This window comes from Carettochelys insculpta, chromosome 5 (assembly GCF_033958435.1).
Source record: "Carettochelys insculpta isolate YL-2023 chromosome 5, ASM3395843v1, whole genome shotgun sequence".
NCBI lineage: Eukaryota > Metazoa > Chordata > Testudines > Carettochelyidae > Carettochelys > Carettochelys insculpta.
In genome coordinates this window covers 81,736,103-81,754,575 of record NC_134141.1, presented here as the reverse complement: position 1 = coordinate 81,754,575, position 18,473 = coordinate 81,736,103, and the positions used below count along the sequence as shown (strand labels likewise).

Genomic DNA, 18,473 nt, shown 5'->3' with positions numbered 1-18,473 from the left:
ACAGTAGTGGACTAACAGTTCCAGATACAACTTTAAAGAGGCAAAATATTATCAAAATGAACTAAAATATATACTGTGATCAGATGGTTAGCCTTGCTAAAACACCTGTGTGCCAGTGGAGCAGGGCAGCAACCTAAAAGTTGCTGTAAACAGACCGATGAGGATTCTTCAGATGCTAATGTTATGCCAATCTTTCCTGACCCACTCTAAATAGAAATAGCATGTCAGGCTCAGCTACCTGTGGGAGAGGAGGAAGGGGGCAGACCTGGAGCCCCTTGGCTGGCAGAATAGCTCCTATGAGACCGTTCCAGTTGGTATAGGTCAGAGTGATCAACCGCTGCGTGTTCCAACTTCTAGGTTGGTTGGTTTGGCTATTTGCTATCCCCAGAATCAGGGAGATGGGACTTGATGCCCGCTGGCAGACTTTATTGATCTGTCTCTTTACAAAACAATATATACTTTATATCCTTTACACTGAAGCTTGTAAGCTGTTTGCTTCTTAAATGTATATTGTCTCGGTATTTTTTGTTCTGAAATGCAAAGAGGCTGTGCGTTGCCCTTGGCTTTGAATTTCCTACCTTGTTTTAGTTAGTTTCATTACCTATGTGCTATTTAAACTTAGCTTTTTGTAGTCAATAATAATGCCAGGGAGAACTAAAATATGAAACTTCTTTTCACTCATTCTTCTTCCTGTAATAAAGCTCTAACAGAGCATTAGGTCAGCTCTGCTACCGCACAACAGAGCTAAAAATAGTGTCTGTATAATACAGTTAATACAGAGAACAGGCAACAGCCACTAGATGGCATGATATCCTTATATTATTTTGCTCGCTTTCTTCTTTTTCTTTAGTATGTAAAATTTGTCATTCAAACTTGCTGTCAACACATTTTGACACTTCAGAGATGACCAAGGTCAGCCAATCATCCAGATATTGACAAACACAGATCTTTTTCCTTTTCAGGTGTGAGGCTGTGAAGCTCCTTGTGAAGAAAACAAGAGTTGTTTTATTTGTGCTTGTAACTTTTGATCTATTTGCTAAGTGTTTTTTTTTTTAACATGTAACACAATTCCTGCCAATTCCTGGGCATTTTGTGAATGATGCATGCAAGCATGGTGTTTATTCTTCAAAACTACTTTGATCACTACCCTGAACAACTTGGCTCAGATTCTGGGTTAGCAAGTGAAACACAACATTTGTGACCATGTTCAAAACTTCTATAGCTCTTCTTATGGCTGTGAATCCTTCAATCAAAATTTCATCTTCCTCTGTGTGTGAAGAGGAACTCCAGGCAGATGACCTGCTATAAGTCAGAGAAATGGAGTTGGGGGGGGTAGGCAAAGTAATATATTTTATTGGAACAACTTCTTTAGCAGAGACAGACAAATTTTTTTGAGCTTACACAGAGCTCTTCTTCAGATCTGGGAAACAAAGAAGATCATCCCCTATTTGGGATGATAGTGGAGATAACCTTTCAGATGCACTTAGTGCTTCCTTCTCGTGACCTTCAGTGGGGGAGGAGACTAAGATCTTCCTACATATTCTCAGGGTTTCCATCCCTGTTTTTCACAGGAGACAAACTCCTCATCCTCACCTCAAACCGTCACTGCTAATTACAAGGTTTGAACAGATTGTTTGGAGTAAGAAGTTAACACATATTTCAAGGGACCATTCAATGTGAAATATAAACTCAAACACTTGTCTCTCACTACCAGAAGTTGGTCTAATAAAAGATAATACCTCACCCACCTTGTCTCACTAATATTCTGGGACCAACTCAGCTAGTACAACACTGCATACTGCGAGTACTCAGGCATAAAGAAGAAAAACACTGATTAAAGACTTCTGATTTCCGACAAAGAAACTATCCTCCAACTCTCTATTTTGGGATGATAGTGAAGATAACCTTTCAGATACATCTAGTGCTTCCTTCTCGTGGCCTTCTGTGGGAGAGGAGAATGAAGATCATACTCCTGGTTTTCATCCCTATTTTTCACAGAAGACAAGCTCCCTCCGCATTCTCCCCTGCTCCCCACACTCTAGCCCTGGATACCTGATTTACTCATTTTTCAAGAGGAGACCACATATGTGAAACAAATATTCCTCAACACATGGACAAGTGCTGAAAGTCTGACTTTCTATTGTGATGCGAATTAGGGAGTAACTACATTTACTCCTCTGGGCTACACGGCAATATCAGGCACAGTATGGAGAAAAGGAACTGGATCCTGGTGGGAGGGAGGTAGAAAGTTCATTTATCTGAGCTCTCCATTCCTGGACTGAAATTGTTAGTTTGGCTTTGCTTACCAGCTTGCTGTTTATTGTAGGTAAGCTTACTTCACTGTTAATGTCCAAAGCACCAAGGGTATAATGTCATCTAGCTCAAACCTTCAGGGAAGGCAGAGTGTGCAGTGATTCCATGGCTTGTTGTTACGCATGAGGGGCAGGAATTTCAAAGGTATCCAAACATGTTTAAATATCTGAAGGCTGTTGGTGAGATTTTCAAATTCACTTATGTGTCTAACTCTCATCAACCTCTCAGTTTTGAAAATCCGGCCCTCTGGCTCCACTTTGCATATAGGTAGACACGAGCAACTCAATTCTTACTCTAAAATATCAGTACAATTCTAACTTCTCCTCAGAAGAGGTTATTAAAAATATTAAATAATTTTCAAGCTTTGACCATAAAACATCACAAATTCTCATCTCTGAAGCTGTGACGTGAGTGGCTCTGTAGTAAATAAAATTCTTATGATTAGTCAAAGAGGCCACTTGCTTTCCTCCTATCTATTATTAGAAATAACTCTCTTTAAATATTGTACATGTTAGGCATAATATAATTTAGAATAGGCCCCTTTTTACATAGCTTCAAATAATACAGCTGAAGCTTTTCTACATCCTAAAATGCTTGTAACCATAATTTTTCTGAATACCTGAAAAAACCCCGGTGGTACAGGACCCACTGGCATGCCATCTCCTGGGGGAATGTTTCCTAGCACTGGACTGGGAGCTGCTGCAGCACTCTGAAAAGAACAAAGGAAAAATAAACCCTTGTAGGCATAAAACCAAAAACTACGGTGACCAAAATGCAGTACAGCAAAAAGTAAATTCTCTGGGTATGATATAATTTTCATTATTTACTCTAAACTGTAATTTAATAACACTCACGTTATACACTTGAAATGGTTAATTTAAGTTCACAAATATGTGTATTTGAGGAGCAGATTGACAGATGCATTTATCCATTAAATACATGACATGACTCTGTATATTTTTAATGTTTCAATCATATGTATTTATAAAGGTATGTGTCTGTCACACACGTGTACCTATAGCTATATGGTATACAAAGTTAACATATATAATCTATTTGAAAATTTCAACCTCTTTTAAGGTAACTTTAGCAGATTTAATATTCTTTTAAAATAATACCAAGCTTCAAAACAATGGATGCTCATGATTCTACCATTCCCACAAATAACCATTATGACAAATGAGAAAAATTCTGGTTACACTTTTGAAAAGGAAAAAAGAAGATGATGAAGGGGGCAAAAAGGTATTTCTAGGAAGTGAATCAGAGAATGAATTTATCTGTCTTTGCAAATCCTACAAGTGGAATAAGCAAGTAAGGAATGTAACTCCCAGCAATTTACAAGCAGAAGATCATCACAAAAATGGAAGCCAAACTGTTATTGTTGTCATGCATTAGAACTTCAATTGCTTTTAAGTTCTAGAAGCTTTCTTTCCTGCAGTATAGTCTGCTAGGGTGTGGGGCTGCATCATCTTCACAAACACTGTTGTGAAAGTACTGTTATAAGAACAAAGGATGCATAAGAGCTACTTGCAGCTCCTAAAGACCTGCCAATATTGGATTTGCCACATTGAAAACAATCTATAATTATTAACTGAAGTCACCAAAGGATGCCATTTTTACATTTAATAACCAAATTAAGTATATCTGTACCTTATATTTGCAGGCCCATTTGCAGAACTCTATCGGACAATGCTGGCAACATTAGAAAACTGAACTTGATTGGTCTTGGGTGTAGATATGCTGACTTCCTTAGACTCAGCAAAACAATCAATACTCATTTAAATACATCAGATTTTACAGTGGTTCAAACCACTCATTACAGTAAGATCCTCAAGTTCCATAACCAGTGTGCTATTTAGTAACTAAACTATATGTTACTTTCTAACAAGGGACTAAAAGTGAAGTCTGAACACTCACAAATAAGTCCAAGCTATAACTACTTTACAAACAGAATGGCCAAAAGGCTTTGATTTTGATGGTGATTGCTGACATTTGTCCAGTTGTTGTCCACTGAAATAGCTGAGTAACTTCACAGATCCAGATTCTGGACTCTGTAATATATTCATCATGGTTGTGGGACTGTTATAATAATACACACAGGATTTTTGGGCAGGACTTCCAAAAAGCAACAGAGCTATGATGGGGCAATACTGCAGCAGACTGCAGTGGATAAAGAGGGGTTAGTTACTAGTAACTTCTTTGGGTGTTGCCTCTGTGCATTAATGGGATTTGGTACCTCTAGCCTCAAGATATAGAATTGTAAAGAAAACATTCATCCACTGGGAGGAGGGCAGGGGACTAACCATTTGCTAGAATGTTCTCAACACAACATACCCGCTTCTAATTTTTCCTCAGGCTCACAATGTCCTGGAATACAATGAACTCCCAAGTCAGAGGAAAAATGGCTGGATAAATACACAGAGATAATGCTTGAAGAACAACAGTTATTAGTCAATGCAACTATTTTTTCTCTTTCAGGATGACTCTGCATTCCCCCTTGCAGGAGATTAGGAAGCTGGGACCCTTTAGAAGATGATAGGCAAGGAACAGTTACCGGAAAAAAAGGACTATACTGCCTTGCCACACATAGTATCATATTGCAACCCTATGTCCAACAAATAATATTCCATGAAGTTCTTAACAGAACTCCATGTTATTGCCTTGAAAATCTCTACAACTGGAACCAGGCTCAAACAACATACAAAAGCAGTAGCTCTACTGGAGTCTGTATATCTTTAACCATAGAAGTACTAGGTTTTCTGTCTAAAGAATAACAATATTTTAATAAGCTTACTAATCCTGTGTTCGTCAGTTCACAAATAGGCAGTTACATACACCTCTTTCCAGTAGGCAATATATAATCTGCTAGTTTTCCAAAGGATTGGTTCCATGATGTAATAATAAAGGGGACTTTTCGTACCTGAAGAGTATAAATGGGACTCTCTGTGATGGACATTAAAACAAAAAGGCAGTCCAGTAGCACTTTAAAGACTAACAAAAAAATTTATTAGGTGGTGAGCTTTCGTGGGACAGGCCCACTTCTTCAGACCATAGCCATACCAGAACAGACTCAATATTTAAGGCACCTTAAATAAAACCTTAAGGTTCTCTGTGCCTTAAATATTGTTAGTCTTTAAAGTGCTACTGGACTGCCTTTTTGTTCTGATAGAATATACACTAACACGGCTCTCTCTCTCTTACTGATGGACATTAAGTCAGAGGAAGAAAACAGGGAGGGTGGCAGATGAAAATCTGCAACCATTTTAGGCATTATGCTGGAGTGAAGTCTCATCATTATTATTTCTTTGCATATTACAGTACAGGCTGGAGAGGCACTGATCTTGCTCTCCCGCTTAGTAGAAGTAATAGGTATTAAACATACCATTTTGACAGCCAGGTGTTCTAAGGAAGCTGGATACATCAGCTCATAGGATAGGTCCACCAACATTGTTAAAACCAGGCTGGGAAGGGGCTTTTAGCAGTAAAAAAGTCATTAATTGCTCCCTTCCGGAACTTGGAGACTATGGGGGAAACCAACAGAGGCTTGACTTCAGTCAACTTGTATATACAATACACGATAAACCTGGTAGAACCACCTTCAGGAAGTTACCACTAAGCCCTCTGACTTCAAATGACAGAGATGCTTTAAAGTCTCAGACACTTTTGCCCATGATGAGTTTATTCTTTATCTTCTGCTTAACACAAAACCATTGTCCATTTCAATCTGTACCAATCCAAGGAAGAGTTCTATCTAGAATGTAGCAGTACTACTTAAACTCTGTGAACACACAGAAAGCCTATGGCAGTCAACAGAGTATATTCCTCCATTCAGCTAGGTGAAACATCTCTAAGTTTGAATGAAGAATTCTCCCTTACTGTTGAAAAAGAAGGTCCAGGCACAGAGGAAGATAAATTGGTCATTCTCTAATCAGCTGGAGAAGATCTGTCTATCAGTATTACAAAGGCCACATTGGTATTGTAAGTATGATGCTTAGTTTGTCCTCTCTGATTTCTCTTATATTCTGGATGTTAAGAGAAGAGGGGGGTGGGAAAATAGCATGTTGATTGTTGTACAGGTGAGGGATCCATAGAGTTAGAGAGGTTTAAGAGAACTGAATTTTTCATTGCTTTGCTGGATGTAGCACATGAACTAGGGTAGGGGAGAGGGTAGATAAGTCTCTTAGTATGTATAATGGTTCAGGTGGCTTCTACTGAAGCTGTTATCTCACTGTATGCTGAGAATGGGGAGGTGGGGAAAAGGGAATTCCTTTGGCGGTGGTGGTACGAGGAGGAAAGGAAAGATATATAATCTTGGCTACGTCTACACGAGCCCCAAACTTCGAAATGGCCACGCAAATGGCCATTTCGAAGTTTACTAATGAAGCCCTGAAATGCATATTCAGCGCTTCATTAGCATGCGGGCGGCAGCAGCGCTTCGAAATTGACGCGGCTTGCCGCTGCGCGGCTCGTCCAGACGGGGCTCCTTTTCGAAAAGACCCCGCCTACTTCGAAGTCCCCTTATTCCCATCAGCTCATGAGAACAAGGGGACTTCGAAGTAGGCGGGGTCCTTTCAAAAAGGAGCCCCGTCTGGACGAGCCGTGCGGCGGCAAGCCGCATCAATTTCGAAGTGCTGCGGCCGCCCGCATGCTAATGAAGGGCTGAATATGCATTTCAGCGCTTCATTAGTAAACTTTGAAATGGCCATTTGCGTGGCCATTTCGAAGTTTGGGGCACATGTAGACACGGCCCTTCAGTGACATTTTGTGCTAGGAGTAAGGCAGGGTTTAGGTATTTAGTCTCAGTTCTGTGGCTGCAGGAAGGCAGGGTGCTGGCTGGAGGAACCAGCTTTTTATTTCATGCTGTATAAAGCACATTTAATTAATTTAATTAACTAATTTAATTAAGTTAATTAACTTTATTAAAGTTACAGTCATCCATGATTTGATTATAGACCATAACATTTCTGGGTGCACTTCAGTGTTGGTTTCAACCTACAAATCCCTAAAGGATTTGGAACCTGGTTACCCAAAGGACTGTCTCTCCCTCTTTGTGTCAATACCACACACTAAAAGAAGGAATCTTCACATCGGGACTGACCCACCAGGTCTGCCAGAGCCCCATTTATTATGTTTACAGGCACATAGCACAATGGTTCTGGGATGAGAAAGAGTTAATAAAATAGGGGATTAAGCAGCTGGAAAACCTGGGTTATCTTGATGGCCATTTTGGTTACTCTTTGTTTCTAGTGTTCATTAAAGTATATTCCTGACTTGAAATTATAAGAATATTATTGTTTAAATTATGATGAAGAACCTAATACCGCACTTAGGTCCTGAAAAAAATCTAACTTCCAATGAAAACTGCATAACATACATGACAGAAGGTGTAATTCAAAGAAAAGAGCAATGAAGTCACACCAATGGAAATAAAACAAGATTTTCATTGTCTTTGGCGTAACACATTTTTCAGTCTAAAAAAGTATGAAGAAATATATCCTCAAAACTTATAAGTAGATCAATAAATAACCACAAAATGGGTGGCACTGAACTATTCTGATTAAACCTATTCCTGATGAATTACTCAGTTATCCTTTCCGCAGTTCCACGGCAACCCATAGATTCTTTTTACATGCAATACAAGTTGTACGTCATTCATATTTCCATTTGTCTGACATTTTAAATATTTGCAATTTGCTTTCTGAGCTTTTCATAAGAAGATGAAATGGGAGAATTTAAATTGTTTAATCTCTTCATACAAGAATTCTTCTCTTTAAAAAACACAGAACTTACTTTTGGTTTTATTGAGTATATGGTGTCTCTTTGCACTTCATAATTAAAATAGATTAAAAATGCCAGTTGAATAAAAACTATTCAAAATATTTGTTTTGATCTGCTTGGTCTACCTAGTCATCCCTAGACCCAGGGTGAGCGAACTTTTTACATGTCCCACTTTTCGTCATTTGTAAAAAATAAGTATGTATAATGTAAAAACTTTATTTGTTATATAAATGTGAATACACATAGATAAAAACAGCAACATATTTCAACATTTTTAATGAGATGGCCCAGCCGTTGATTGTGCTGCACTGCCCTTACGGTATTTCTTGCCCTCCTGCCCCCCCACTTTGTTCACCCATGCCCTACACAATATAAAAATTGATGAAAATATGCAAAGATTAAAACAAGCATCTATGATCAATAGCTGTTGATGGTCATTGTTTACTTTAATTTTCACCAATAATTTAGTATTTTATTGTTTTATATATTTCATAACTTAATGGACTACTCCACTAATTTACTGTGTGCAAATATTTGATCCATTCTTACTTACTAATACATAAAGAACCAAATACTGCATGATTTTCATTTTCTGTGGCCATTATAATAAATGGTGCACTATAGCTGTAAGAGAATTCTGTGCGTGTGATTCAGAATATTTATGTAGACAAAATAACTGGTCTTGAGTTAATCCATAACAATCCTAATCAGTTTTATTCACTAATTTCACCAATTTTAGCTTTTCTTGTTCACATCATAACATTTATGAATTCATTCATCAAAAGTAAGTCAATGAAACAGCTTTGAAATGCTGTTAGTGTATCAAAATGTTTTAAATAACAAGAAGTATCATAGAAGTATCTTAATTGATTTACTTTTGTCAAAGCGGAATTATGGTACGGGTTGAACCTCTCCAGTCCAGCACCCTCAGGACTTGACTGAATTAGTCAATATTGTCAAGCAGCATTACCAATGCTTCTCCTGCTTACTGGGATCTTAGAAGACATTTGGGGTTTACTAGAGCTAGAACACTGACTGAGGACTGGTGGCTGTCCTTTATGGAACCACAGAAAACTTGGTCATACGCATGATAAACTACCTAAAATTGTGCCAGTTATGGATGTTACCAGACAAGAGAGGGCTGGGCTAGAGAGTTTCAGCCTATTCAAGAAGATAAAGCAATTATAGCATGATAAATAGTATTCTTTATTCACCTTGTGCAATTTATCACAAAATATGTTTAAAACTTTATTTAAAATATCTGTTCAGTGAGCAAGCCTGACGTCTAAAGTAATGACCTGTATTACCAGGTGGAAGTTTTACATTTAATTCTGTGTTCTGGTTTCTTACTCCCTACATTTACAAAAACTAGAAATATCACTGAAGCATTGTTAAGGCTACAGTTTTATCACACATATATTTTAGTAGATGTCAAGGACAGGTCCTGGACAGTAAAGAAAAATTCATGGAAACCCATGGCCCATTTGTGACTTTTTACTAATAATATGCATGACAGCATGGTAAGGTGCATCTGAAACATCAGACCAAGTTCATCCCATGGACGGACTGAGGTAGGGCTGTAGAAGAAATATGTAATCATGTAATTAAAGGCTATACCTTAATGTGTACACACAAGAGTGTCTGATAAATGTGTACAATCAAGCCCCTCCCCAAGAAATGCCATCATCTGAGTGGCATGATATTGATACCCATAGGGGTGCTCAGCATGTCTGGAATCTTCAGCTCCACTACCTCTCCCATCTGTGAGTAACTGAGTAACCACTGAAATTTTCAGAAATTTTTTATTTATTCAACACCCCTAGCTTGGTATTGAGATTTTAAAAATCTTTGTACTCGCTGTCTAAGACTGTCTATTCTGTGGAAGATTTGAAGCATTAATTCATTTAATCCTTGTTTAGCTTGTTGTATACACTACTATGTTGTAAACATCTCTACTAAGACCATAACCATAGTATATGTAACTAAGTGTGACATTGATGAGCAATCGATTCAGCTGAAAAAAGTGGGTGTGCGGTGGAACTGTTTGTATCATTGAAGTGTACCATGTTACTGAAAAGGTTGGGAACCACGGTGCAGACATGCTAACGATTTATATGTCCCTCATACTTCAGTCACCATTCTAGAGGACGTGTCCATGCTGATGATGAGTTCTATTCAACAAGAGCCCAAAGCAGAGAACACTACCGTATGTTCATTTTCATCACTTTAGTCAGATGCCAGTATCTGAAGCTTGATTTTTTTTTTTTTTTTGGTACTCCAGATTCTGTAGTCTCTGCATCAGGTCTTTCAAGACTTATAAAAGAATGCTCCACACCAATCCCTCTCAGATTTTGGATGGCACTTCAGATTTTTAAACTTTGGGTCAAGTGCTATGGCTAGTTTTAGAAATCTCACATTGGTACCTTCCTTGCATTTTGTCAAATCTGCAGTGAAAGTGTTCTTAAAATGAACATGTGCTGGGTCATCATCCGAGACTCTATAATATGAAATTTATGACAGAATACAGGTAAAAAAGGAACATAAGACACACAATTCTCCTGCAAGGAATTCAGTCCCAAATTTATTTAACGCATTTTTTAAACAAGCATCAGCAGCATGGAAGCAAGTCCTCTGGAACTGTGGAAGAAGCATTCAACGATCTACAAATGATTAGCATATCTGACACACAAGTACTTTGCAATAGCAACTATAAAAGTGCCAGGAGAACACTTGTGCTTAATTTTAGGTGACACTGTAAACAAGTAAACAAATGTAAATATAATTCATAAATGTAAACAAACTTTCTGTGTTATCGAGTGGCTGAACAAGAAGTAGGACTGACTGAATTTGAAGGCTCTCAAGTATTACACTGATTTGTTTTTGAATGCTGTTATGTAACAAAAAAGTACATTCATGATTTGCACCCTCAATAAACAGACACTATAAAATATATATGAAATGAAAAATACTATTTCTTTCATTTATAATTTAAAGTGGAAATAGCTGTAATAAAAATTACAATATAAAGTAAGCACTGTATACTTTGTATTCTGTATTGTAAACACAATGAGAAGTCCTGTGGCATCTTATAGACTAACAGATTTCTTGGAGCATATGCTTTCATCGGCAAAGGCCCACTTCATCACATGTATGTAGTCATCTGTATCGTATATTCGTCAGCTGCATGTACTATTCTGTATTGTACACTTGTACTGTATATTTGAAAATGTAGAAAACATCTAAAACCATTTAAAAAAAGATATGCTATTAATGTTTAAAAGAATGATAAATTGTGTGATTAATCCTCAGTAATTTTTTAATCGTGCAATTAATTGCAATTAATTTTTAATTGCTTAACAGTCAATGTATTACTGGTTCAAAGTAGATCTACAGCTTCTTTTGATTCTTATTCTATTTCTAAATGAGATGTGAGATGTTTAAAATACCAAAGGAAAATTTTCATTTTTATTATTAAAGTAATGAAAGTCTCAGTAAAGGAAACATGAAGAGCAGGAGTTCTTGTCTGATTGGAATCAGCAGAAGCTACTTAGGCCTCAAAGTTCAGTGGACTATAATAAAAACACAGCTTTTGGATAATTTTTATTCTTAATTTTGGTTTCAGGAAATTGGGGTGTAGAATTTAGTAATCTGTGACTATTTTTAACTAGAAATTATTTTCATTCTCAGTTTGACCAATTTATACACACAATCATAAGAAAATAAGATAGAAGTCTGCTCTTCATGTTTCTTTTCTACAGGCTAAAAAAAAATAATTCACATCTTTGAAAAGTCATTCTCAACCAGAAGAGGTGAAATGTGAATTTCTGAGTTTTCCATTAAATATGTACTGGTCCAGAGTACAGTAAAACACTCTAAGCCCCCATTCCAATTCCACCTGCATATGCTATCCCGGTGGAACATACCCTGCTGGAGAAATTCCAGTACTCAGGAGTCCTCATTACTGTTGTAAGGCATCACTTAAATATAAAAACAAGTTTTTATAATGATTTCTGCACCTTTTGAAGGATTAAGCCTCTGACAATTCTCCCTTCTTCCTGACCCTCGGTAGACCAGTTCAGAGAACTTACTCACCTGTATCAACAGAAAAGAATCACAAAAAAGACCAGATGCAATCTTCAGCTGTGCTGAGCTCACATTTGACATAGCTGTGGGGTAAAAAAAAGGTGATTCTACGCCACCTTTCTGTCTTCTGTGATTCTGGCACTGGGTGGTGGCCAAACCAATACTCAGCACAAATGATGGCAACCAGAGGGCTGCTCTACCCTGCATCAGCTTATATCTGTCAACTGCTTTCCAAATTCAGAGTAAATACAATTAGTCATGTCGTAAGTATCTACTATGAGCAAAGTGACAAGGGCTATTAGAGACATAAGCATATTCCCATGCCCTGCCTGGATCTTGACTCTGGGCAGTGGAAACACAGTTACATGGGGCAACTGCTTTCCTCAAGACCAAGTGGGTAAAGTGAGGCCAGAGAGGGCAAAGCCTCAGATGAACTCCACCCAAAGCATTTGCTCGTGAAACTGGGTGTGTATGGGGAACTCTGCAAATACTCCCTTTCCAGGAAGAAAGGGGAGCTCTGTGTATCATAAATCCTTCCCAGGCCTCATGCTACTATGGAGCAGCTGTGCACCAACTTCTTGTAATGCCTCAGTCCCATCTTGTGGAAATTGCTCTGCACCATCAAGATCTGTAGCTGTCACCACCACTGAGAGTTGATGCAGGTGCCAGGGCAAGATGGGAGGAGAGCCCTGCTCCATCCCACAGAAGGGACAGGGCCAAGAGAGTAGCAGACAAGATCTTGGGTATTCAGTTCTCAGGGCTGCAGAGACTGCAGGCCTGGCCTCTCCTCCATTCCCTCCACTCCCTCACGGCTGTGCCATGCCGCTGCAGCAATTCAGAGGGACTCAGACTCCAGCTGCTGCTACTTTGCCATCGGCGACAGCTGGAGCCCTGTGCCGCTTTGAAAAGCCAGACCCGAGGCAATGCCCCTTTGCACCCACCATCCTGTCACAGGACCTGATGGCTGTGACATGTCTACTATTCTACCCTACCCTATGCAATAACTTTAATTACTTCTGTGATGAAATTGCTTGAGATTGGTAGTTGTGGATTGTTTTGTAATTGGCACATCACCTTGTGTATAGGATTTTTTTCATGTTACACTATCATCACAGGATTCTTTCAAACTCCCAAAACAGTTCGCTTACCACAGAGGTGCAGGAGCAGCTGGCAGTTTGGATTATATAAGTAGCTAGCAGTTGGGTTGATTTGATACTGGAGATTTACAAAAATGGAACATTGTTCAGAATGTCTATTCATACGCTGTTAGGTCATCTCTGCTGGGATATACGAGACTGTAGAGCGACGTTTTCGTGAACTATGTAGTCAATGAGTCAAAACAGTTACTGGCATTGGAAGATTTCAGAAACCTTGATATTAAGTGAATAATATTGAAGGAATCATTTCCCTGAAATTTAAAATTTACTTAGTAATTATTGGTTTGGGAAACAACATTCTATTTATATATTGTACATTATTTTATTTTGGCAATCTCAGAGCTGACTCTTTAGAATAACATAGAGAGTTAAGAACATGGACCTTGGTTGAAATGAGTTTTAGATTGCTTTTTGGATGAATGATAAACAGTTCCCAATGGAAGGTGCTTGAGACATCTCATGCTATAAAGTCAATGCTCCAAGTTACGCAATACAGACTGAAATTATCTGATAATTCAGCTAATGTTTAGGTTAGAACTATTTACTCTGATTAAAGATGACAAAGTCTAATGAAAATATATCAGTTTTATGTCAACACTGAATATATTGTATAATATTCAGAGAACCTGTTACACTATTGTATATGCAATATCATTTAACAATTCATCTAAACAGCAATTTGATTAAAATATAATTCATTTCTAAGGCTTAAATACTAAAATGTTGACACCATTGGCAGTAATCCTGGTGTTAAGCATCATTTTGAAACTGTAATAAAAAACCAATCATTCTTTTATTACAAAATTACTTACTAGGATTGCTAAATTAAATGAACCCAGATGCCTTAATTTTGGCATAAAAACATTATATAACATTTACAGAGTACACAATGTGTAATAGCCAAAAAATATGGTAGCCAGAGCCAAATTAGAGAATTTCTTGAAATGAATATACCAGTACAATCAACGCAAACAACTTATTAAAATAACAATAAAGCTACCACGAAATGTACACTTTCATGTAACATTACTTTTGCATTTTAAGCACAAAAGGTCACAGGAAACACAAAACTTACTTGTGACATCTGCTGTTGTGTTGTAAAGCACCACCATAAGCATTTTATTCCTAGGATACATCTACACTAGAAGTATCTCTCAATAGACATTACTGTCAACAGAGAAATCTCTACAGAACCACTGTTGACAGATTAGAGAGGAAGCCAAGTTAGTCTCTATCTTCAAAACCATCAAGAACTCCTGTGGCACCCTACAGACTAACAAAATATCTGTTAGTCTATAAGGTGCCACAGGACTTCTTGTTGTTTTTGTTGACAGATTGTGGCTACACGCAACTTGCTCTGTCAACAGAGCAACTTGTGTATATCAGCTATCTGTCAATAGCGGTTCCGTCGATATTCTGGCAACAGTTAACTTCTGTTGACAGATGCTTCTAGTGTAGACATAGCCTTTGAGGGATAACACTGTGAAGGCAAATGCAAAGTTCTGTTGACAGAAGGCTTTATTGTGTAGATGTCCTCCAAGTTATGTTGACAGAAGGCCCCTTATGTTGACAAAACTCTCTGGTGTACAAACAGCCCAACTGTTATTTATATTGCAGTAGCACCTAGGTGCCCCTGTCAGTGCCCAGGAATCTATCATGCCAGAGGCTGTACAAGCAGAGAATAAAAAGACAGTCCCTGCCCCAGAGATCTTGCAATCTAAGTACAAGCAAGAGTAAACAGATACATACAGAGGTGGAGGAGTGGAAGGAAACAATTAGAGCATATTGATCAGAGTTATAGTCATCTCATCATATCTGGTGTCTGATCATTGTCAAAGTTTTGCAGGCATCAAGCCAAAAGGAGTTTTAAGGATGGATCTTATGTCCACTGCTGTACGTACCAAGTTTGGAATATAGATGAAGTGCAACATCAGATTGTGAGGTGGAGACCTAATGTCTATTAATATCTTACTCACCTGTATGTTCAGAGACACTATGCCGCTTTAAGTATGAATAAGACTTTCTGTTGGACCAGGGGTTCTTCATTGCACCACAAGCCCATTTTGACGATAAAAATTAAGGGCCTGTAACTTGAGCCCAGCCACTCAGGATAGAAGCCCTAGGGCTTTGGCCTTGTGGTAGAGGGGCTTGGACTAAGCCAGCCCTAGTGATCCCATTAAAATGGGGTTCTGACCTACTTTGATGTCTCAATCCACAGTTTGAGAACTGCAGTGTTAGAACAAAAATACCTTTAAGATTATTGCACATATAAAATATGCATACAAATATACTTTCAAAACCAGAGCTGTTTAGGTAATCACGATTGTGCTACTCCCATTAATGGAACGCCACATAAACTAGTTATTTGTTATTACTGCATCCTGATCTTCCTTTTGTCCATTGTGAATGTACTTATTTTTTTGTGAACATCCATACAGTCAACACAGCTTTGTATGTTTGGTAACAAATGCAAAATGTACATGGTGAACTATGCAACCTATCTACTAAAGTCAGTACCAACTTCTTTAGTGTTTGTGTAATTCAGGGGAATGACTTCTAATTCACAAAATAAACCAGCAGTCCAGTAGCGCTTTAAAAACTAACAAAACAATTTATTAAGCTTTTGCGGGACAGACCCACTTCCTCAGATCTCCAGAAGGAAGATCTCTCTGAGGAAGCAGGTCTGCCCCCTGAAATCTCATCACCTAATAAATTATTTTGCTAGTCTTTAAAGTGCCACATGACTGCTTTTTGTTTTGTTAGAATACAGACTAAGATGGCTACCTCTGTTACTATTCTAATTCACAAGATAATACAGAGACAAAAACAGCTGAACAGAAACACACAGAGGCAGAAAGCATATTTTCATAAACATGACTTATTTTTGATTAAAGGAAATATTTAACTCAATTTCTCTTCCTTTTAGAAACAATGATAAAGAACTATTTTCCCCATCATTTTTTTCAAAAGATGTAGGAAGAGGGTCCAATACTCTTTCCCTTTAGATGAAAAAAAAAGTACGATGCATCAATGATCCATTTTTACACTCTCATTTACTGTGTACTTAATTTCAGTTAAACAGCTTCAGATGGCAAGATTATTCCGCAAAAATAATCAGTGCCATTATGGGATCAGCTATTTCTCCCCTTGTAAACACTGCAAGGTGTAACTAGTACAGTTTTGCTACCATAATAGCAACTGTTTCATTCTACTTCTGTCCCAGATAGCATAATGGATGATTACATTACAGAAGTAATTCATATAATTAAACCACTGAAAACTTTCTCCTCATTTTCTTAAAACAACTCATGGACCTGTTGTTTATTCATGTAACTAACACACTAAAAACCCTAGCCTATGAACTATTTTTGCTTATCTAAGTATAAATCTCTGCGTTATCCTCCTTTGCCCGGAACTTTTACACACAGGGCAGTATTTTCAAAAGGATCTACCATTTGTGCAAACTCAGGGTAGGTGCAAATGCACCTTTCAGATTGATGAATGCAAATGACTTCCTGCACTCAAGAACCATTTCTTCATTTGGTGTGACTATAGCTTCAGTTACAAGAGATGAAGACCTTTACTCTTTACTGATCTGTTCTCACTCTCTGATACATCATCACTGTAATAAAGATTCTATAACTGAAATACAATTATAATGCCATTTGCATCAAACCACAGTTTTGCCAGAAAGAGTAAACACTTATTGTTAGAAAAACAAGCAGTTATGACTCAGGATGAACTGAAGGAGCAGAATTGTGGAATATGAAAGCATGTTCTGGACCTAGTTCCTAAAACCATTACTAGTAAACCCTCCCCCAAAACAACCTCACTATAAATGGAGATTCACTGTATCTGAAATGGGATTACAATTTGTTCTGGCACATTGTAATCTGGACAGGACCTGATTCTATTTAGCTCTACCATTCTACTATAGAATGCTATTATAAAACTCTAAATTATTTTGGTCATAGTTTGTTATGTGTAACACCTCAATTGGATGTATAATTCCAAAGATTTATAAGGAACTCCTTGTTTGTGAGTGAACTCTGGTCCCAACACATTATTAATATACCGTGTCCTAGCTGTTCTTCTCATGGATTATTTACAAAGTGGTATCTGAGTAATGATTTCTGTAAAGCATGAATATAAAAAACAGATTTTTCCATGAAGGGTTATTTGCTTATTCAGTGAAGATTGCATATAAGTGATTTTTTGAGAGATGTGAACAGAAGGTTCATATTCTATTTGGTGAAAGTATAAAAATGGGAAGAGGAATAATAAATCATGTCTTAAATGTGGAGAAAATCATAGCAAATAGTCTGTCAAATTATTGGGAAGTCTCTATTCATTTTTTAAAGTTTACAACTGCATATGACCTTATTTGTAAACTGACTGTACTATAAAGGGATGTTTGACTTTTTCTACTTCAATATGAAAATCCAAATGACTACAAAATCTCATGTTTCAAAGGCAGTTTCCAATCTTAGTTTTCAACAAAGAGGATTTTTTCTGTTTAATTAAATGTATCATATCATATAACAGTCTCAGTCTATATCCAGAATCAAAATATTAAATGCTAATTATAAGCATTAGCATGAACTGCATGGGTTACAGTTTGTCAAAATGCAAATATATTATCAAATTCATCTGTAATGACCAAATTACTGACAAGTTAAGGTACTTGGGGGAATGCACACATTGCCATTGCAGCTTGGAGCTGAGCTGCAATGATACTTCAATGAAACATATTCTTTCCAGAAGTGACACTTACGCCCCTCCTCCACAGACCCTGGAGACCAAGAATGCTTTGGTCTGCTGGTTTAACAACCACAAAATATGCATTGCAATGATATTTTTCCAAGCTGCACCTCCAGATCACATCTCTTCTGAATAACTGATATCAGACCACAATTTTAACCCACTCCATTCTAAAACATTAGGAATTTATTTTAATAAAAATTGGAAAATGTTGTTTACTATGATGTTTAAGTAAGGTTTTTCTAGAATATAATTACTTCCTTTAATATAGATAATAACATATAGGATGACCATATGTCCCGTTTTAGCCGGGACTGTCCCTTTTTTTAGCTCCTGGGACAGTGTCCCTACTTTTTTTTTTTTTTAAATAAAATAAACAAG

The 18,473-nt window shown here is 37.5% G+C and overlaps 1 protein-coding gene across 2 annotated transcripts in view; it reads right to left on the bottom strand.

Moving 5' to 3' along the window:
• Positions 1–18,473, bottom strand: part of SSBP2 (single stranded DNA binding protein 2) — a 276,155-nt gene that overhangs the window by 77,327 nt on the left and 180,355 nt on the right. For both annotated transcript variants that reach the window (XM_074995386.1, XM_074995387.1), the window contains one exon: positions 2,933–3,022. In XM_074995386.1, coding sequence (XP_074851487.1) covers positions 2,933–3,022 — 90 coding nt within the window. The remainder of the gene's footprint in view (positions 1–2,932; positions 3,023–18,473) is intronic.